This window comes from Antedon bifida, chromosome 4 (assembly GCF_963402885.1).
Source record: "Antedon bifida chromosome 4, ecAntBifi1.1, whole genome shotgun sequence".
In the NCBI taxonomy this organism is placed as follows: domain Eukaryota; kingdom Metazoa; phylum Echinodermata; class Crinoidea; order Comatulida; family Antedonidae; genus Antedon; species Antedon bifida.
This window is the reverse complement of record NC_136229.1, coordinates 17656499-17679001: the sequence shown is the minus strand read 5'-3', so window position 1 is coordinate 17679001 and position 22503 is coordinate 17656499. Positions and strand designations below refer to the sequence as shown.

The 22503-nt window shown below is 34.4% G+C and overlaps 2 protein-coding genes across 3 annotated transcripts in view; both read right to left on the bottom strand.

Moving 5' to 3' along the window:
• Nucleotides 1-3694, bottom strand: part of LOC144839492 (uncharacterized) — a 44147-nt gene extending 40453 nt beyond the window's left edge. For both annotated transcript variants that reach the window (XM_078694871.1, XM_078694872.1), the window contains exons 1-4: nt 3485-3694; nt 3149-3197; nt 2161-2634; nt 942-1065 (exon numbers count right to left, since the gene is read on the bottom strand). In XM_078694871.1, coding sequence (XP_078550997.1) covers nt 942-1065; nt 2161-2634; nt 3149-3197; nt 3485-3532 — 695 coding nt within the window. In that variant the 5' untranslated portion in view covers nt 3533-3694. The remainder of the gene's footprint in view (nt 1-941; nt 1066-2160; nt 2635-3148; nt 3198-3484) is intronic.
• Nucleotides 3695-3732: 38 nt separating this feature from the next.
• Nucleotides 3733-22503, bottom strand: part of LOC144839494 (polycystin-1-like protein 2) — a 25138-nt gene continuing 6367 nt past the window's right edge. Inside the window, exons 7-31 of the mRNA XM_078694874.1 lie at nt 21787-21952; nt 21391-21414; nt 20588-20634; nt 20095-20220; nt 19334-19451; nt 19145-19203; nt 18836-18992; nt 18297-18397; nt 16940-17195; nt 16578-16703; nt 15751-15925; nt 15410-15593; nt 14730-14954; nt 14355-14442; nt 13737-14026; nt 12278-13123; nt 11675-11901; nt 11285-11462; nt 10794-10959; nt 10074-10199; nt 9609-9899; nt 8805-9133; nt 8300-8555; nt 6259-6528; nt 3733-5665 (exon numbers count right to left, since the gene is read on the bottom strand). Coding sequence (XP_078551000.1) covers nt 5514-5665; nt 6259-6528; nt 8300-8555; nt 8805-9133; nt 9609-9899; nt 10074-10199; nt 10794-10959; nt 11285-11462; nt 11675-11901; nt 12278-13123; nt 13737-14026; nt 14355-14442; nt 14730-14954; nt 15410-15593; nt 15751-15925; nt 16578-16703; nt 16940-17195; nt 18297-18397; nt 18836-18992; nt 19145-19203; nt 19334-19451; nt 20095-20220; nt 20588-20634; nt 21391-21414; nt 21787-21952 — 4983 coding nt within the window. The 3' untranslated portion in view covers nt 3733-5513. The remainder of the gene's footprint in view (nt 5666-6258; nt 6529-8299; nt 8556-8804; nt 9134-9608; nt 9900-10073; nt 10200-10793; nt 10960-11284; nt 11463-11674; nt 11902-12277; nt 13124-13736; nt 14027-14354; nt 14443-14729; nt 14955-15409; nt 15594-15750; nt 15926-16577; nt 16704-16939; nt 17196-18296; nt 18398-18835; nt 18993-19144; nt 19204-19333; nt 19452-20094; nt 20221-20587; nt 20635-21390; nt 21415-21786; nt 21953-22503) is intronic.

Here is a 22503-nt window from a genome sequence, read left to right as displayed (position 1 = left end):
AAAATGTTACTGTTGATACTGTACATGGTTTTCGCAGTTTTCGTTAACTTTTAAGAATGAAAATCGACAAGTTCATCATCATATTACATGTACTGTAGTTTTTATACCTCAATGATCTAAATAATATTCCTCTTAGGCCTAGGCTAGGTAGTGATGCTGATTTAGGCCTAGGGTTTTGTTGCATTGACAAAATATATCTCTTTTGGCGCTCCATAGAAACAACAACATTGAACATGGCGTATGCGAAATTGACGAACCGATGTGCGAGAAACACGTCTGTAAATTCATCAATTTAAAGCATTTATTTGTCACTTTTTATGACTAGGCCTATGTGATCTCCTTCGTAAAAGTATTTTTGAGGCCTAATTCTAAGGTGTGGTACTCACGATAAAGGTTCTTAACAAATTTTGAGTCGAAATAAATGACAGGTGCGAAACGGAACTAGCGCCTGAAAAGTGACAGTGTGTAGGCCTATAGCATATTTGGAAAAATTAGTAGTAGTCGTAGCACAACTACCTAGGCTAGGCCTAGGCTAGTAGCTAAGCCCCTACACCAGGGACACGGCGGCCGGATTGAGATCGGCTATCCCTAGCCTAGCTGACAAACATAATTATAAAGTTATACTGGCATGGTTAATTCGACTAACCTCTCCTAGGGGCCAATGTCTGGAGTTCCTATATCCTAGACCTACTACTAGTACTACTAAATATATAAATTCGGTAAAAGAATTCGGCTTATCATTACTTTTAAACATCTCAAAAAACCCGCTGGCCAGCCGGCCGGCCTCAGATAGTGTCATTTTGTAACTTGGAATTGTGCGCCCTCTACAGCATTTAGATACACTAACTTTGGAATTCAGGTTTAGGGAGTTACCTTCATGTTTATAATTATAGACATATCTTGTAAATTTATAAAACCCCAAAACATTAATAATGACTCACTTGTAGTCCCAATTCTTGCAAATTTGATAGCACTCTCCAATTCGGAGTGTATCTCCATTATAAAGACCGTAATTCACAATCATTTCCCGATCAATGATTTTCTCAGGATAGCAACCCGTATGCGCTGTAAGTCAATACATATTGATCGTAAAAATATATAAAATAATTGTGACTATAATTTACCTTCCCTTCTCTTATATGATTCCTACACTTTAAGGTCGTGTCTCCGCGGCCAAAAATTAACTGATAATTATTTCATTTAAATAAGATAATTATCGGATAAATGCGATAATTTGACCAGAAGGACAAACCGTTGCGTTGTGATTGGGGGAATTGTTTTCGGTAATGACTGGCACACAAATACACACATTTTAAGTCGCGTGCAATGCGACTCTATAGCTCACTCGGTCGGTAAACAAAAATTAACAGATCATTTTTGTAATGGCTGTGGAAACACGGCCTTAGTAGGCCGTATCCAACAAGCGCAACTTGTAACGCAAACGAGTTTAGTTGGTTGGCCACAATCGACTTAATAATCCATTGGTTGTGATGGTCAAATTACTCGCATTGCGTTCGTTCTCGTTCTCATGTGGACCTGTTATAGATTATCTATGATACGCTTAGCCATAAATATCAAAAGCGCTTAATAAATCCAAATTAAGTTTAGTTTTAGTAAGTTAATGCTTCAGCATGGTAATTTTAACCGACGCAGGGGGAGGGGACGGGGAGGGGCGTGTCCCCACATATTTTTTAGTGGAGAATTGTCCCCCTCACTTTTCAACAGCAAAATTATTAAATTGTTGAAATGAAATAGAACGTAAGATTTCTATGACACGCATGACGTATTGTATGTAATTTCAGAAAATATAGTATCTAAGAAGAATAGATTTTTCGTTAATAAAACCAGAGGCAACCCAAAATAATTGTATTCTTCCGTGCGGAATTTTGATGTGCTCAGAAATCGATTGAAACGACCTAAAATATTTCATCTTTATACGACCCCCCTCCCCCATTAAAAACGGATCTGCGCCGTTGCCTCCATTCATGGTTTCGATTATCCTATAAAAGAGGAATCTTTTTTTGTTATCAGTGTTGCCTAGTCGTAGCCTACGTAATCATCTTTAGCATATTTACTGATTTACGTTCATTATTTATGCCATAATATACCGCTAAATGTCTAGACCTATCTACATCTTTAGGCACCGATGAAGATACTTACTTATTGGCCGAACATCCGCAATTAAGGCCATCAGTCCAACTCCGTCATTGGAGAGAAAAACTTCAGATGTGACCAGGTCATCTTCGGAAGAAACAGTTGCGTACGAATATTCTCTTCTGCCTGAGGTATCCATTCGGATAGCGTTGTTGGTTGAACGGTACCCTATGAAGTCGCCAGGCTCTACAAATATCTGCTCATCTCTTGGGATTTCATAAATCTGCATCGCCCCACTCTGCTCTCGGATTTCAAGCGTGTTTTCCCCAACAATCGAAAAGTTTCCGGTAAAGTTTCGGTATAGACCAACTTTGATCGTTCCGTAGTTTTTGTTCGGTTGTATCATCCATCTGGTAATGTAGCCGTAGATGTCGGTTGCAGCTTCTAAGTCGACAATAGTACGGAATTCTTCACCCAATGCAAGGGTTTCAGTTAACTGTGCTGGCCCATATGATGTAATAGACGAATCTTTTGAAGTGCCTGAATTTAAAATAACATAATATTGTAATACATCGTCTCCAGAGAGAGTTGATACATGTAATTAACAAGGCGCACTTATGGACTTACGTACGTTTAAAAAACGCGCGTGTTGATTAAAAAGCCGTACCCAACCAAAATCTTAAAGATGTAGGCCTATTGTCCCCGCAACAACATAACAATGATCAATCAAATCAGACTTTAAATAGGCCAATTTGAATAAAGTTAATTACTTCCAAAGAGAGAGAGAGAGAAAAAAACGAAAACGAAATTATATGTTTTCACTTATAACAAGACAAAATAAACGGTTAAATTCAACCGAAAAGCATTGGCTGGCAGCCAATTCGACTAACTTTTGCTTTAAATTACAGTTTTTTCGGGTAAATAATGTTTATTTAGATTTAATTTTTGGTTCAAGTGAATATTACTATTGTGTGACATATGCTACAACAAAATTTTAAAATGTTTCATCTGAGGTCATGGATGAATCTCAGAGTCTAGAAATGATAATACTTACATTCAGAAGGATATTCAGCAAATGTCTTGTACCTCGTCCATATAATGGTCTAAACAGTAAGTAAAAAGTAGGATTGGACATGTAAACCTTTTATTGAAAAGAACAGGCGACGAAATTTACCGGAACATTTAAGCCTGAGTAATAACAATGAGACTCTTTTGCATACAGGCCTAGTAGGCCTAATAGTGAAAATAATAAATTGAAATACTTAAGGCTGAAAAAGGAAGAGATTTCTTTTTGCGTTTAAACATTGTAGCACAATAAATTATACTTTATCTTTTATCGATGCAGTAGGCCTTGCCTAACTTCGTTAACAAATCAATATCCTATACATACCTGTAGGAAAATGAGAATTGTAGCCGTTTTCCATATATTCCACGCCATTATAGCTTTCGAATATACACACCACTTAAACTGTCATTTCAACGACTGATAAGTCGCAACTGAACATACTAGAAATAGTAGAATTTCACAACTACGTATTTCAAAGAATCAATCGGAAGAATATGGACTATACCATTTATCTAAACAGGTTGAATATTCGGTGGTTTATACGTATATCATTATATATAAAATTGAAACGTTAATAATTCACATTTGTAATAGATAATGTATATTGTATTTATTAATCTAAAGCTATACACCTTGCAACATTTACATATACCGTATTATACAGGCAATGTATATATATTATAACAATTAAAAATGTTATCTTCACGATCTACCCTAAACACTATTGGAACAGTCAAATTTTATGGACAATTTTCGATTTGTTTTCCCGTCATTAAATTCGATTATTTTTCAAGATATCGAACGAAATTTCACAAAGAAATATATATGTATGTAAATAATATATGTATATATCTTTAAAATATATATAAATGTACACAGAGTATCGTAATAAAAGTGGGACGAACCCCCCAAAAAAAAAGAAAAAAAGAAATATCGATGTATAAAACCATCTTCTTTTGATGCAAATTACCATCTCACCGATTTAAACAATTGGAAATTCATTTTAAAAAATGATTCATGGATTATGATGTTTATTAATAGTAATATAATCAAACATATATATTGAGCCAATGCAAAAAAGATGATTAAAGGAGCATTTTTGTATCAGGAAATTTGTGTTTTTAAGAAAGTGGGTGAAAGTTTCCCAAAGAGAGGAACCAACAAAAGGAAAGGAGCGTCTACCGTAAGTCTTAGTGCGGAAACAGGGAACAGATAGCAATGACGTCAGAGGAGCGAAGGCGGCGAGATGGAACGTATGGAGGAATAAGTTTAGGGAGTGGACGGGAAAAATTTAAAATCATTATCTTAATAAACACTTCAATGATTACAATGTAACCAGCTGTCTCTTTTATCTTAATATCTATGTATATTGTTATGAAAATAAAATAAATACATAGGGGCTCTACACTAACGATACACTTTTTACGGAGGGGGTGGGGGGGGGGGGGGAGGTGGAGTTTATTTAACATTACAATTCTAGTTTTAGTTGTTAGCGTCATTGCGTCACGGACTCAATTAACGTCTATACATTTTAAAGGATCTTTTGTTTTTGCATCGAATCATTGTTGATTTGTTTTTGTCTATTCAATAATATTGACATGTTTTGTCAATACTCCAGTTCAATGTTGTCGTAGTTACCACAAACTAATATTAATACAGAATAATGAACTATTACAAATTACTTTATTACTGTATCTGTTTAAAGATGGGAGAAAAAACTAATATTAATACAGTGTTAAACAGTATGACGAAATGTTTTTACTTTTACAATTCTATTCATATCTTTACTATGAACAACTCATCAACATATAATATAATAGTTTCTCTTAAATCTGATTTGTAATTGCATGCTAGGCCTACTTTAACTCGAACTTGTTGCCGTAGTACTAGAATTATTACCATAGGACTACATTAGTTTTAGCAATACATAGGTACATTGTCATACAACAAGTAAACAAAATCTTCTACAGTATTCTATGCAATACCTACATTAGCATATTGAATAATAAATATTTAAATATATTTTGTATTTACCACATTTACATAATATGAATGACAAATTTAATTTTCAAACAACAATATAAATGATTTTTTTTTTCGAAAACATAATGGTTTTACTTATTACGATGTTATTTATCCTGAGTTTCATATAATATATATATTTTGAATAAGTTGATTCATTTTTTAACTCCACCCACAATATGAATTTACTGTATGTAAACAAACTGTCAGATGATAAAATGAAATTACTTTATAATCAAATCCTTGGTTATTGGTATAATACACTATTTGGTACATATATAACTAAAATACATTACAAGGAGTGAGAGTAGATCAAACAGATCACTCTAGCCTAGGCTGTGAATATGATACGCTCATCGCTCTGACCATAATCAGGACCTAAATGTTCCAAGCGTTCCTTGCGAATAAAAAGGTTCAAATTATTAACCATTGATGTTAGTTTTTCTTTCAGCTCATCGCAATCAACCTGAACTGGATCGATTCCTAGAAAAAGGTATAAAAACAACATCATATATATTGTATAAAGTGAAGACAATTTTTTATTTTACAAAAGCAATGTACAGTACCAGGGTGAGAGAAAACACATTCAATCATGGAAAAGTGGCTGTCGATATTTATCAACTCCCTGCTCACAAGATATTGATGGAAAGGTATCACAAAATGATTAGAAAATATCAAATTACAATTAAGTGTACTGTGGGACTGGAACATGTATTAATTAATACATAATATCATAATACCAAACACCAATATTCTCCTGTCCCAAATGTGGTCGGTATATAGAGGGAGGCACAAATACTCTTAATGTAAATCTCCTGCTGTGGTTTTAAGCTCTGTGTACACTATCAAACTAGTTTGACAAAAAAAGTGTGATGACCCCAAATATGGTTGTGATATTCCCAAATACGGTAGTGGTATGACATCAACATGTCCATATATGGACACATTATTTTTTTGTCACATAAAATTTGATAGTGTATACAGAGCTTAAAAGGGCTATCTCAGAGGTAGTGTGCAACTGATTGCAATTCTTTGTTGTTTTTTTTTGGTATTTTATAAATCACACTAATACATACCATCAATATATGGGACGGTTTTAACTGGTTTTTTTAATCGCTTTTCAGCAAAACCGGTCCATTGTTTGAAGCGGTGTATCATGAAATCTACAATTTCTAGATCATTTTGGATGTTTTCAGAGCTGGAATGTTTGACTACACAAAATGCTTCAATTATCACTGTCAGAAACATGTTCATAAGGATGAAGATTGAAATCGTAGCAAAACTGAAGAAGTATATCGGTCCTAGAATGCGGCTAACACCAACCAATGAGCTGAAGTCAAATTTACCTGTTTTTTTATAGAGAAAAACCATAATCAATTATATATGTATATATTTTTGTTAGTGTTTGTCATTTTACATTTTCATTTTATGTATCATATATTGTAGGGTTCCTCATTAGACAAGCTTTTGCTTCTAATGATAAGCATCCCAGTTATTCTTAACTGAATAATGGAATTAATTGAATTAGGATTTTCTTGTATCACGTTTCAAGTATCTATGGAACACATTACTACAGAAGACAATGGAGTCAACATTACAAGATAGACGATTGAATTCAAGATAGAGGGTTGACGAATTCTATCTTCAATGAAATCTATTAAAATCATAATGAAACAAATGAAATAAGTGGAATTCAAGAAATTACAAATCTTGGGTGCATACATAAGACAAAACATGTGTGACTTTAACATTTAAAATTAACAGCTTGTCATCAATTACTCATTGACAATTAGTCATAACATTAATACAAAAGACAAACAAAAAGACAGAGATTCCTTAAAGAAATTAAATTTTGTTTGATGCATTTCACAATAAACCATAGTTTAAAATCAATGTATTGATTGGAATACAGTTGTTATTTTCACTAGGAAGAATAATTTTGCCTTTCCTTTATTTCTATAGATAAATATTGATTAATTGATACTTGTTAATCAACTGAAAATACCATGATGATACACAGTACAGTGTCTTTACAATTGTTAATTAATATTATAATCAATCAATTAACTTTTTATGAGAAATTATGTCAGTGGAAAACAACAAAAGTAATAAATATAAAAGAAAGACCTCCACTAGACTTAATTTAAATGCCTTTAAAATCAATTATGTAATAATATTTAGGTATTTAACAAATATTGTAAAATGAAGACTTCCAATAAATTGTGTATCTGGTTTTAACTACTAATGAATAATAATAATATTTATTCAGAAAAGAGTATCTAATACAAACAAATGTCAATTATTAACACCAATAAAGTATACAAATGTACAAAAAAAGGGAATTACAACATTATTTTTTACCTCCGCCAAGGAGGTATATGTAATCGATCGCGTGTGTTTGTTTGTTAGCAGAATTACTCAAAAAGTAATTTCAAGATCTTTACCAAAATGAATATACAGTGTGGTCAAGGACCATTCTATTAAATTTTGGGACCATTTGGGACCATGGTCCCAATTCTGGACCACTTTTTAGTATACTTATCAGACCTGCTAGTGTTAAAAGATAGGACAGAATTTTTCAAAAGCCGGCGAGCAGTCTTAAAGTAACAAGTAAACTGAAATTGCATTTTCTCGAGAACTACTTGTCCAAAAAACTTCATTTTTGTACAAGAGGCAAGAGTTATAATTTGTGATTTTCAAATATAATTTGATTTAATGCGCACCTTTTTTGATGCGAGTAGTTCTTTTCAAATTCACTCGTTTGATTTTCGCGTTGCTGTTCTATTGTTAGTCAACTGAAGCTATTTTTAATTGAAAGGCTTGTTACATAACCATTACACCAAACTCGCATACACATGCTTGTAGTAAAATTAGCCTAAATCACAAACAGCATAAGACACCCACAAATATATATATATATTTTCCCGGAGTAATCTTATGTAGGAGAATTTTATGCACTCTCGGAGTGGCTTTCTAGTTAACACAGTTTTCCACCAGACTAAAAATTAAAATACATTATGGGTATAAACCCAGGAACAGAAACCAACATACTATATGAATTGACCAAAGTCAAAATTGTACTTTTTAGAATTTGTGAAAAATAAATTAGTTTCTTACCAAGTAAAAATGAAAACAGGGATTCCATAGTAGTTACCACGGTTACATAATCATAGAGCGAGTTGCTGAATAGCAGAAAACCGCAACAAGTATAGCCCATGAAGATGACGCCAAACATGATCAAAAACAGCAATACCTCATACCAACAGGCTATTACGGTCTCGCAAAACAAGCGCAGTCGGTAGTTGAAGCGTAGAAGTTTCATGAACTTTATGGTGAATATGAACAAGACAAAACCCATCATCCATTTAAAGTACTAAGAAGGGAAAACAATTACAGATGTTGTTTTTATGGAGAACACAAACATATGTTATAAAACTCGTTCATTTAAAAGATGAAATTCATTCATATTACAAAAAATAAAATTACTACAAATACCTTTTTTTAATACCTAATTTCTATATAATTATGGTATTTGTATAAATGTGCAACATCTAAACATCAAAGTAGTAGTACACACTTATCCATAATTAATTTCTTTGGGTTAAAAAAAGGTGTTTCTTACCGTCTCCCAGTGAACTACATACTGGAAATTAAGAAGCTTTGTTGGCGATTCCTCGCGTTCAGCAACCAATTTCATGCTCTCAAAAAGGCGATAGAAATACATAAAAACAGCTGTAACTGCAATTGATAGCGTTATAAGTTCGACAATATTTTCCTTGTCTTTAAAGTATTTTTTGCGTAGCTGTAGAATTTTTTTCACTTCGGTGTACGTAAACCATAAAACAAACAGGAGGAAAATGCTTTCTAGGCCCAGTAGAGCATATTCAGAAAAGGTCAGGTTGTGTATGGTTTTCAGTTTAGTAACTTTGAAGTCGACATATCCCAGCATTCCTTGAAACAAAAAGAGAACAATCCCTGACCATGTATTCATCATCTTGTACAATAAAAAAATACAATTCCTAGATCACAATCTTTTTTGGACAATTTATATAGTACATAATAGTGGAGGTGTAGATTGGTGGTTAACATGCTTGATTTTCAATCCCAGGGTCCAGAGTTCAATCCTGAAGTAGTTCCAGGGTTGCAACTCTGTTTCTACCTACTCCTGAAACCTCAAATGAGACTTTAGTTCATAAGCACAATATATACAGTAATTATATATATAGTTTAAACTATAATTTATCGTTTAATAGTTTATAGAGTAGAAGAAGGTGACCAACCTAAAATGCCACCTGTGTGGATACTAGAAGATCAAAAGGTAGACAAAAGGAAGGCTTGGAGCATAGCATGATGGTTGACAGACTTGTCGCAAAAGACAGTAAGAAGATCACTGTGACGTTTACAATAAGAACTATAGTTCACTTACCTCCCTGTGGTAGAAAATCAACCATAAGGTATGATACAACATAGAAGTCCATAACAGGATTATAGATGGCAAAGTCAATAAAGATGGCTCTAGTATACTGATCTAGCCAATCCGTCTCTTTCAAGTAGGTTGTCGTGGATAAGCTCTCTGCACTAGATGACCCAAGCTGGGCCAAGTATCCACCACCATTGTACAATGCCACATTGCCCCAAAACGGCAGCTTCTTAAGATCGTACCAGGAATGGTATTTCCAAGATCCTATCCAGGAATTTTCTTCATAATTTGGAAGGTCTAGAAGGAAATGTTATATTCATTTATCTATTATTAAGTAAAAATTAGATCCATGGTGTATCTAGCTAATTGGAGGCAATATGTATAGTATTATATTTGTACAGATATGTAGATAGAAATTATTTAGACAGAATATGGAACTATTTATAAGACATCTGAATTGAGAATGCTTACATGATGCATTGGTTATTGGTGTCCACTTTTCAAGAAAGTTGTCAACTTCTTCATCTCCATAGCTGTACTCAACTCGACAATCCTGTTTAAACTGTGCTTGCATCACATCAGGCACCTCGCATTTATCTATTATATTTTTACATTACATACATATATAAATAAACTCTTATTATCCAAGTTGGGAATAAGCCGGTGGTAAGCCAGGGGATAAGGTCGTGAGGTGATTTCCCGCATGATCGTAATCAAAACGGTACTGGTTTTGGTCTACTAGCGTTCCTGCTCCCAACTCGTTATCCATGATAAAGTAAGCCTACCTGGTGGTGGCCATAGAACGGTCCCGAGATAACAACTATACTTCGGCTTTAGTCGATAGAAGATTGAAATATTGTTAGAGATAGAGTATACGATGTTTGATTATGTGTAGATGTGTGATTTGTTCTATTATTCAAATGATGTTCCGCATAAGGAGATGAAGATAGTAGTTGGGTATAATGATTTTGTATATCAATTAATTATCCTAGACTGTATATTATGCGATAATTATTATTTTATATATATTTTTAAAATATTTATTGTTATGATTATAATATTAATAAAAAGATATTTGTTAATCTAGATGGCAGTATTGACAATTAAACTACCTTATCTCTAGATGGCAGTGTTCAATAAATCAACACTGCAGTACTTCTGCAAGCACTCTCTCAGTTTTCACAAACTAACCTTTCTGAATTCTGACTTGTCTAAAAGCAGGCACACCAATAAGATATGATTGTTGATCTGCCACTAGCTTTAGAGGATCATCTATATCACTCGAAGAGTCGGCTGGAAAGAGACTGGGAATGAGAACATTATCCGTCCAATTCCAAAACTGTTCTCTCTTTAAAGCCTACAAGAAATTTCAGTAATTGTTCTTCTTAAATAAATTATTGTTTTAAATTACTATTTCAGAAGATTGCTAATAGTGTAGTGTATCTGGGATTTCCCTAGCAGGCAGGACAAGGTGTGAGAGTGAACATGATTTTGTCCTGTAAACAGGATCAGATTTGAGTATTTGTGTATTTTGAAAATATTCATTATAAATAGTGCCTCGACATAATCATTTGTATACAAATACATTACATATACAGCAGAAATCCTTCAAAGTGACACCCCTATTAAGGGACAATTTGTCCCGAAGGCATGCCCTAAATAAGGTTCTCTATTAAAAATACCTTATTAAATTTAAGCTTGCCATTGTAGGCTGCATTAATATATGTATCAACTACGCTCTGTCGTAGATTGAAGGCTTTGTAGTCAGTGTTTCCATATGCGACAAACATCACTACATACAGAAATAATATGTATATGATGATTTCACGAACAATCTTATGCATGCGGATTTCTTTAAACCTAAAAAATTGAAAAATAAAATATTTTAAAACAAAACATAAGGTAAGGTATAATATAAAAGTAGATTTTATAGAAATATTGAAGAGTGGAGTTGACATTTTATATCGGATGTGTTGAGAAAATGCCACATACTGCCATTTTCTAAAGTAAATTTTAGCAAAAATTGTAGTGCAAAAAAAGAAATAGAAACTTACTATTTAAAAAAGACTCACCTAGTCTCGCGTGCTTCCAAAATTTCATCATCATCCGGTGGCATTGATCCTGCAATTGTATCGGCACGTTCTCGTTCAAATTGTTCTAACATTGCAGCATTTTCCAACTCCTCTTCTGTCATTCGTTCGTGTAACAGTTCATCTCCATCTTCAGGTGTTGGTGAATCATCGTCTTCTTTGATTGGGTTTTTGATGACCAATGAAAAGAAAACGGCTATCAAGATAACCTAATAAAAATGCATATTAAATGTAAATAGAACTTTCAAAAACAGCTTTTTTTTTCTTATTTTGGTAGGATAGGATAGACGCCCTTTTCACTTGAGCTCCTGTTACTATACTGTTCCGGCAAGCTCTCATATAGGAGCTTCAAAGTGCTGGAGAACAGAGCGGTGTAAATGGTTCCTCTGCTTTTCTTCCTTTTTTGGTTATTTTAGGATATTTTATGGATCGTTTATGTGTGTAAAGCGCTTTGAAACATTGCATTAGGAGTTATATAAGACCACCATTATTATTGTAAGCATAGTTTAAAATGTTTCAATCTCCCATAATTTACATTCAACAAGCCAAAAAGTGTTCATTATTTGGGTGAATTGTACATCTTACCTTTATAGGTTGAGTTATCAACACATCTTGGATCAAAGCAATTCCTATTGATGTCAGCCATTCTTCTGCCTTCTTCTTTCCAAAAGCGGCTGCATACAGAATGGTCAACCAGAAGGCTACTCCAATGTTGCCAATCGCAATAAACCATGCTAAATATTTAAAGCGCCAATTCAAAAGATACCTCTTCTTCTTTCGTTTTCGCTTCACTTTATAACCTAAAACAAGATGTTCTTTCGACTCTTCCCTTTTCTTTTCCAAGCTTGATTTCATTTCGATTCGTACAGACGTGGTTGAATGACTGCTCTGCGGGCGGTTTAACACTGAAGCAGGTGTATCCATCTCATCTCTCACTGTCATTAGGTCATGCAAAAACAGATCCGTCTCTGCTGTTTTATCGGTCTTTGATGAGATTGATTGAACACAAGGTTCTGATTTTTGTATTTTTTTCTTTTTCGATGGGCATAAAAACCGAGCCCCTTCAGGTTTTGGTTCAGAAGTACGAAACAGTTGCACTGTGAATAAACTTGTTGGAAAGACCATCAAGCTGCTCATGACACCTGTGATCACCTGCGTAAGACTAACCTGAATTGGACCAAATTTGATCTCGGGCCCACCTGCAGCGACCATGTCAATACCGTAGAAAATGATGTTTGCCATCATCGTGCTGAATAAAAGGGAGAGACAACAAGTTGCTCGTTGTACTCTAGTGAAGTTGCTCTTTGATGGACGGAAGAACACCGAGAACCAGAGATGGGAATCTTGTAAGTTTCGACGGGTCTTGCTGTGGAAGAGATGTCCAAAACTTGTCAATTCGCTACGGCCTGCTACAGGGATAATGCGTTCAACCTTATAAAAGAAATCAAATATAATGAATGGAATGATGCAATTGCTAACACTGAAACTAAGACCTGCCTCTTATCATTTAATTTATTCATTATCACACACATTCAAATAAATGGCTTTAAATTGTTCGTATCCTTAAGACAAGATATTTACTCTAACTCCCTTGTGCTTGTTGTGATATTTAAAACAAAGGTAGAGTAAATCAATAGAGTCGTGAAGTGTGATTGCAGTGAGCTCAATAGGACCAATAACTAAACATTTCAAGTGTTTGAGGCTTACTTACTCTATCAAGTGGGAATCACTATTATCATATGACTGTGTATGTAATACCCCATGCTTTTGTGAATCCATTGTTAAATGTAATCCGAGTATAATCTCTTAAAGCCAACTTAGACAGCGTCGTACGATGAGGCCCGACAAATTAAATATGTTAAAAGTTCTCGTGAAAACCTAAAAACTACGCCCGGCCCTATCTCAAGACGACTCAAACGAGTCAAGACGTTTTGTCAGGCCTCGTCGTACGACACTGTCCTACTTGGCCATTACTCTCGAATTTCTCTTAAATTTCATACCCTAGCCAACTAGGATTCTACTCAGTGGTTACACTGTATTATACCTGGCCATCATCTTCCTCAACAGCTAGCCACTTCTCAAGCATGAAGTAAAACACACGGTTTGTCTGCAAGTCCTTAATAGAGATTCTGCTCAGAAACCAACTAGGATGTTTTCCTTTATTATTATGCCAAATTCGAATGTGTACAAGTTGGCCAAGTGATCGTTTGGTAGTGAGCACAAAGGAATCAATGTTACCCCTCTCAAAAATCTTTCTCTTCTCATCCTGGAAAACACGGATACCTGTTTCGCCTTCTTCTCCTGCTATCATAAATGACACTGTTGCTGAAGTACCTAATAATAAAAGTTCAATCAAATGTTAATGTATGTTGTTATTTTTAGAGTTGTGTCTGGTGTGCTAAAGTAAGCATCATGTCAAAGTAACTGGTGTTATAAAAGGAAAAATTTATCAACTTTCCCATAAGATTTTTGGATCACCTAACATAATTAATTCATACAGGACCTGAAAAAGCACTGACCAGTCACCCACTGAATTATTGAATATTGAATTAGCGATTGGTGATATTGTTTCCAAGAGTGTCTTATATTAGGCATTGCTTAGTCTCTATTCTAAAAGCCTATTTGCTTTGTTTTAAAGTAAAGTAAATTATCTTTAACTAGCCTGCTCTCTTTTTAACTCCAGTAAATACTGTAATTTCATATTTTATCTTGTCTCTTGGGTCGTTGTCTTTTAATGGTGTTACTCCAGCCTACGGACAAAAAAAATATTAGATATCGACAAAGAATTGAGAAGTTCCCAAAAATGAGGACCATTATCACAAAATATCACAATATAGCAATAATATTATATATCAAAATCATGTTTTATAACTGACTTACTGCACAGTTTAGAGTATTCTCAAATACTATAATATTTTTTGTAGCCACTTTCAACACAAGGGCAGCTTTTTGAAAAAAGTTCTTCCTTAAAATTTACAGGATCAAGAGGTTATAAAATTGTACCAGAGTATGGCAGTTCACAATTACCAAAACTTACCATGACTCGATCTCGTTGGTCGGCCTTTCTTGCCCAGAGTATGACAGTCAGGTAGAGACTCATACAGCAAACCATGAACACAAAGACAACTGGGTTTTCATTCAGACTAGCAAATGGTGAAATACTTAAATCTACTGTGTTAATTGGTACCGCAATACCACCTCCAAAAGATGTAAGGTGGTTCGAAAAACACTGTGTTCGTGTCCTGGTACTTTGAGGACCAACCTAGTGAAATAAAAAAAAACACAAAACAAATTTGATGATTTTTTGTTTACACTGGGTGACCTCTTCATTAGAATACTATTCTCTCAGGGGCACAGGACCGAAAGCTTTAAGACTCATCTGAAGAATGAGGCAATAACAGTGAAGTCATCTTGCTTCAGGATAAAAGCAATGCGACAGGTCTTGAACCCATTCCTCTCAAATGCCAGTTCAATGTCACTTTGCATTAGGTCATACAACTCTCTCAAACCTTCTCAAATTTCAATGCCATGCCACAATTATTACATTATTACAAGATAACTTTATTGTCCAATAAAATAGAAAATTACTTTTCCCTGGCGAAAAAGTAATAATAGTAATTACTGTAAAGGATAGTTTACATTAAAATACAGAAAATTACAAAATTGGAAAACCAAATAATAATAAATATAGTTTATACAATTACAACAAAAACTTACTTCCATCCCCTCATTCTCCCATGAATTAGTTGTCTCATCTAAGTACAAACATACAGAATTAAAGTAAGTGGCTTGAAATCGCATTTGTTGAAAACCATCTTCTGATGTCCCATTTACTGTCTTGTTGAGTCCCATCTTATGGCGAATACCGATGTAAAAAGTAGTAGTAGTTCCATTGGACAAACTGTAAATAGCAAGGTATAAATATAACAATAGAACAAAAAAGTATCAGACATTTTTAAACATTTGGGTTAAAATACTTGTTTGTTTTACCATTCGGTGACAGAAGCTTAGTATGTTTTTATTATTTTATTAAGATGCAGACATTATAGTGTGATTACCTGTTGAGAAATGTGTTGCTATAAAAGCACTGTGTATCTCCTTCAACATCTACTAAAAAGTCATGTGTATCGTTCCACGGTCGTGGATAGGCTTCATCCTCACTTGCATAATATCGTTCAATAGGATATACTCTTTGACCACTTAAGACACACAGATCGTCATATTGACCATAATCTTATACAAGAAAAGAAATTGATCATTGATTAACACTTTGAAGTAGCTTTGCGTCAGGAAGCTAAGTAATTGGTCAGATGTTTGCCCTACTCTGATGCAATTGTACTATATGCTTAGTACAGTACACCTGCCAATAAAAGTAATTCTTGACTTTCAATATGTATGTATTATTTCTTCATGGAATATATTACAATAACTAGAAAGCCACTCCGAGAGTGCATACCTCCGCCTACTGTAAAATTCTCCTACATAAGAAAAATATATATATATATATATTTGTTTGTGTGTCTTAATGCCGTGTGTGATTTAGGCTAATTTCACTACAAGCATGTGTATGCGAGTTTGGTGTAAAGGTTATGTAACCAGCCTTTCAACTAGTTTCAGTTGACTAACAATAGAACAGGAATGCCAAAAACAGGTGAATTTGAAAAGAAATCATATTATTATAATATTTTATTTTTACCAGTTTGTTTTGATGGCTGCCGCAATTGCTGTGACTGTTAAAATGTCAAACTACAGTAATAAATAGTAATATAATTAGGAGTGTGACCAATTCAGTGGACACTCTCCATTGTGAATCACTGTAATAACATTGGAGTTGTCTCTCTATTCAATCTATATCTCAATGGTAAATAGTAAAATATGGCCTTACCTTCTGTGGGAACTTGATTTGCCCTTAGATATAAGAATATAGTGTAGTTGTAACTCTCACCAATGACCATGTTTTTCTGACCAAGAGATTTAATGTTTACAGTTAAAGATCTATGCCGTTCAATATCTACAAAACAAATTATACAATAGTGCCAAATACAGTTACTCTCCTAAAATCAGATTTTACATTTCTTGTGAATTTCATTTTGTATGAAAGGTTCTGTTCTTGTTTTATCCAATAAATGTATAATTATTTTAGTGTTGAGAGTAATGTTGTACTATTTGCCGTAAATGATTTAAAAAGAAAAGAAATCATGCAATTACATTTTAAAACCAGAAATTCCTTTCAAAGTTGTTACTTACCTTGAAATGCCAAATATGTCATATCTATGCCAGGTGCGCTTGTGTTACCATATTTCTTTACTTCATTGTTGGTCATATTTTCACCTTCAGCTGGCTCAATTGTTTCACGTGTTATAAATATTACTATAGGTTCTGTTAGGTTTTTAACACTGATAACGCTACCATTACTATCCTTCAACTCCATGCTAACACTTCCTCCACTGATTTGCTTTGAGGTATTGTCTACTTTGTTAGGATTGTTCGTTTCAGCAATCATCTGTTGGTTAAATTCTTAATGTTAGTATAGTAATAAGAAAATAAAATTGACATTCTAAACAAGAATAAATAAAAGAGAAAATGCAGTAAAAATTAATTCTTAATTGTACACCTTGGCACAGAATACGTTCCAATATGCAATTTTCTCAATCAAAGCGGTATGGGGTTTGATCAACTAACAATTCTGCTCCCAACTAGTTATCCATTCATAGAAGTACTGATGATCTTGGGGCAGGGCCGTAACCAGGTTTGACGGCGGGGTGGATCGTTAAGTTGTTTAGTGGAACCATACCCTCAAATTTTTTTTCTCTATAGGCCCATGTATGGCCGCAAATCGCATTTCCGGCTAATCTCTTTTGTTTATGAACTATATAATTTGGTGTAATTTCCAGCCCACGAATTTCAATTGGCGACCTTATTGCCGACCTTAAATTGTCAGAGGACGGCATTCTTTTGCCGACCGAAACTAGGCTAGATCCCTCCTCCTTTTAAGCCTCCTAGCAACGACATGGTACATTAAGGGATCGTATCATTGAGACTTTAACAGGCATATTCACCACCATCATGTGGTGTTTAGGTAACAAACCATGGAATTAAGATGATCCCTGAATTCACTCAACCATTGCATCTTGCACTTGCGTGAGCTGCATGCTTTCTCTATCAAGCAGCTGGCTGGGCACGTCACACGCACGCGGAGACCTGTGTAGGGGAATACCCTTTTATGTCAAGCAAACAACTATGCTCTGTGTACGGCTAGCTCCAGAACCACGATGTTCAGCAGTTATCAAATAGAATTTATCTTGTAAATTTTAGTGTTAGGTTTTTATATTTTAGTTAAAATATATTTTATATTCTTATGTCGCTTTATATTAATTAAATTTATTAAGGCTTGACTAGGCCTGTAGTAAACAATCGTAGTGTTGTGTTAGTATGCCCAGCAAAAAAAAAGTGGGAGGCCAAGCGGAACTCGCTGTTCAGCGGGGTGGATCGTACGATCCCCCCGATCCCCCCCTGGTTACTAGGGTAACTGTAGGGTGACTATAGAATGACCTTAGACATGAATAAACATGGACCAATAGAAAACAGCCCCAAAAGTACTAACCTGAATATCTACAATTTCCGAATCCGATGAAGAAGAATTGGCTAAGTGACTTGACATTTCCGGTAAAACCACTGACATACCAGTTTCTGAACCGAACGTCTCTAAAAATGTTGAAAGTAGATCAAACTAATCAATAATTTGAGACCATGTCAAATTATTCTACACCAGTTACTGCAGTAACTACATTTTGTTTATTCTTTAACTTGTATATATAATTCAATTCGCAAGCTTTTCTTGGATATTGATATAAAGTTTGCGGTACACCACATATATTTAGTTCTGAAAAGACGTTTCGATCAATATACTCTCAGGAGTGAGAATGCAGAAACTGGGAATATAAGTGAAATAGGGTGGGACTGGTGTGAAACCTAAAAACAATAGCAAAGTTCATGGTGGGAGGGATTGAAATTAGCTATAGAAGAGCATTGTTTCTCATGAACAATCTTTTCAGAACTAAATATATGTGGCAAACTTTATATCAACATTTGATTTCGCCATGCAAACCTTCAAATAATCTTAAGGTTCTTAAGATTGCTTACCATTTGTAGTGAGAGAATCTGGTGAGGATCGTTTGACACTAGTTTGTACATTTGTTGACTTAACTTCAACACTGCCCTGTCCTATCACCATCTTGCTTGTAACGATTGACAACATCTTGTCCAGTGCCATTTTGGTTTGATTATTGTACTCCAAAGTCTAAACAAAATATACATTTTAAAATAGAAATAAAAGATGTTGAATGGACTAGAGGTTGATTAAAGTTTAATTATTATTAACAAAAACATAAAATACATATTCAAGTGCTTGGCCATTAATTTAGTTACAAAATACAAACATATATCACAAACCTGCTCTTCTGTAGGTATTATGTCTTCCCTATTTGATGTGGGAGGGAGTTGAAACGTACCTAAAAGATACAAATTTCATTTTCAATACAAAATTTAATAACGCAAAGAGTTTCAGGGCCATGGAACCATTTTATTCTGTTTCTCAACTGGTCTCTCCAATAAATAAATAAGCTTCCTTTTAATAATTACCCAAGCATTCCATAACAGCAGATGATGCACCTTCAAGAACATTAGCACTTGTGTCACTTTCATTAGCTTGTACTGATAAAATGTTCACCAGTATATTAATTGCATCTAGTGCTTTTTCCTATAAATGGCAAATATATAAATGCAATTAGTTTTTAATATGACATGGTTCCAAGGTTGACATAGAAAGAGGTGGTAGTGGGAACAAGATCCCACTCATATGCTCTAAAGGCAGGCACCTCAAATGGAACAACTGGCCCCTTAAAAACAGTTTCTTAATTGCAGGTGGAGCTAGTTAGCATAGGAAGGCAGTTCACCTAGGTGAAGGAACGAACTCATTCCAAACCTCCACTGCCTTGGGAAAATCTTTGGTAGAAGAGAAGTCTACGGGAGTAAACCTAGATAACAAATCCTAAAGCAGTTGAATCGACTGTTGCCTTATGGCAGCTCCTACATCCAATCTGACACCAAATATAGAACTTTGCGTTCCCTTTGATCCTGTTAGTGGGGACGAGAGGGGGACTCTGTAATTTGGGCATAGCAAAGTCAACATAATCTTTTGGCAAGACTTACAGCAAGACAATGGTGTGCGCACCTTGACAAGGCGAAAAGAAATTACCAAGAAAACAATGGAACAAATCTTTTCAAAATAGGTTGTTAAATTCTAGGAGATTTTTTTCACATTTTTACTTTAAAAATTCATTGAGTTCATGGAAAAATGTCTTCATACATAAAATTGAAATCATTATTATTTGTATACTAACCTTAGTTTCGGTTGAAATTTCATCTGGAATTGCCAATACAGTATTTATAGCTGATGTAATCATTTTAACATCCCCAAGATCTTTTGGTGTTAAAACGTTTGAATACTCAACAATCTTCTTTCGAACCTAGCAATATTGAAATCACAGTAACAGAAACAGAATACCCAATACACGAGCTATATCATGTCTAGCGACAAAAAAAATCTTCTGACAGTATGGGCCTGTTGTTGTCAGCACACATGATACTGCAGGATGTTCTTTTAAACAAGAAAGATTAGGATGAGGTAGTGTAATGATGAAGCACATAGTAAAAACCCGTAGAAGTCATAAACCGTAAAACCTTGAAAAGAAGCCCAAATGCTTCTTTTTTTTGGACTCTTGGGTGGATAAGATTTCTGATATACAGTATTTAAATATTTGTGACTTGCTGAATGTGTAAAATGTTAAAACATTTTGGTCAATTTTTAAAAATACAATTGTCATTCTTACTTACATATATTCGTGTGTCTGTCCTTATTGCTTCTTCAGTTGCATTGAAAACTTCAAATAAAAAAAAAAAATCAAATAATAAATTCATTGAATTATTAGGGAGTTTTCAATTTGCGATCACCGACAATCAATGTATGTTATATCACTCACCGACAACCGATGAGCAATGTATGTTATATCACTGTGCGAATGCAAGGACAGGACATGTTTCCTTGCTTCCCTACTTGAACACATTTTGATGCTTCAGGTCCAAGCAATGACTGACAACACATTGATTGACCTGACCTAGTTAAGTTCAGCAGGTCATTGCAAACTGAAAGCTTTCTATTGATAATATAATTGCAGGAAATGCAATGTTTATGTACCAATGTTACTACTATACAATGGGATAATACAAGATTATAATATTTTCTTCAAACTTATTTAAAAAGACTGCCAAAATACAGGTTGGCAAAATCAACCAAATTCTAATTATATAATATAGTATTTTATATATATTATGCTTATAATTTGGTAGGAATAGAGAAACTCCATTCCACCCAGTGAATTTATAAACAGTGAAATGGGGAAATCTGTGAAAATGAAAAAAAGGTGGCCCAACTGAGATTCGAATGCATAATCTTTCATGCTTGATATGCAGACATCCTACCATTAGACCACTTGGACCATAGAGTTGCTATCAAATCTAATTTGAACATAATATGTGGTACGCTGGAATATCACTAGTTCTCGATTGTACGCACACAGAACAGAGACAAAATTGGTACATCATATTCCTAAGCTGAACATCAATGTATAAACACTTACCGTTATCAGAATCATCAGTGGTAGCTAAAAAAACAATTATAAAAGTGATTTATTTGTTTTTATACTTGTCAAACCATGTGATTAGATATTTTAAAAAAATAAAAGAAAAACCCATCCAACAAAGCAATGAAAGTAAAGCAGTAAAAGTGTATGACACAGGTTGGCTCAAACCCATGCCTCTCGCATGCTAGTCTGATCCTTACCTTTACACCATAATACTCTCTGAAAAGTTTGCATCAAGTTATCTACCAGGCCCAACGTTGCTTAACTTTGGTGATCTGCTGAGAACCGGTGGTATTCAAATGTAGAGAATGGCCACACAAACAAAAGTAATAATAATAATCGACCACTATTAAAAAACAAACAAATACCAACAAAAAATACAAGAATACTTACAATTGTAAGTTGAATTCTGACTAATTTCATTCAATAGTTTGGATATAGATATGGCCTTAGTAGATGCTGCCACAATGTTCCCGGCTCCTACAAGCTGACGCATTTCATCCAACTCGATCTCAATGATGTCATATAAATCCTCAATTGCATGTTCCAGTGGTTCCACCTGATTATTAAAATTATAATACAATTAGGGATCATGTCGTAGTTACTCACACTTAAACTTTTTTTCTGTATAAAGTAAGTTGGATCCACTGTTGCCCTGGCAGCTCCTACATTGCTAATTTGACTCCAAATATAGCACTTTGCGTTCCCTTTGATTCTGTTGGTGCGGACAAGAGGGTTGCCCTGTGATTTGGGCATAGCAAAATCAACATAATCTTTTGGCAAGACTTGCAGTAACACAATGGTGTGCACACCTTGACAAGGTTGAAAGTAGGATCATTTTGACATGGCCTCTTAATTTTGTAGATAGTAAAGTATTTTCTTTAATTCAAAGCAAAATGGTTATTGAAAGCACAACTGCACTTCTAAAGACTTGCTTAGGACTTATGTAAAGCATTCTGTAAATGCTGTGTGGTGAACAGGATTGTCACATTTAAGGACAGTGGATGAATTCATTCATGGTTATCAATTTGCCTAAATATATAAAAACAATACAAACATATCTACGTCAATTAAACCTAACACTTGACATAAATGATTTCAGTCATTGGC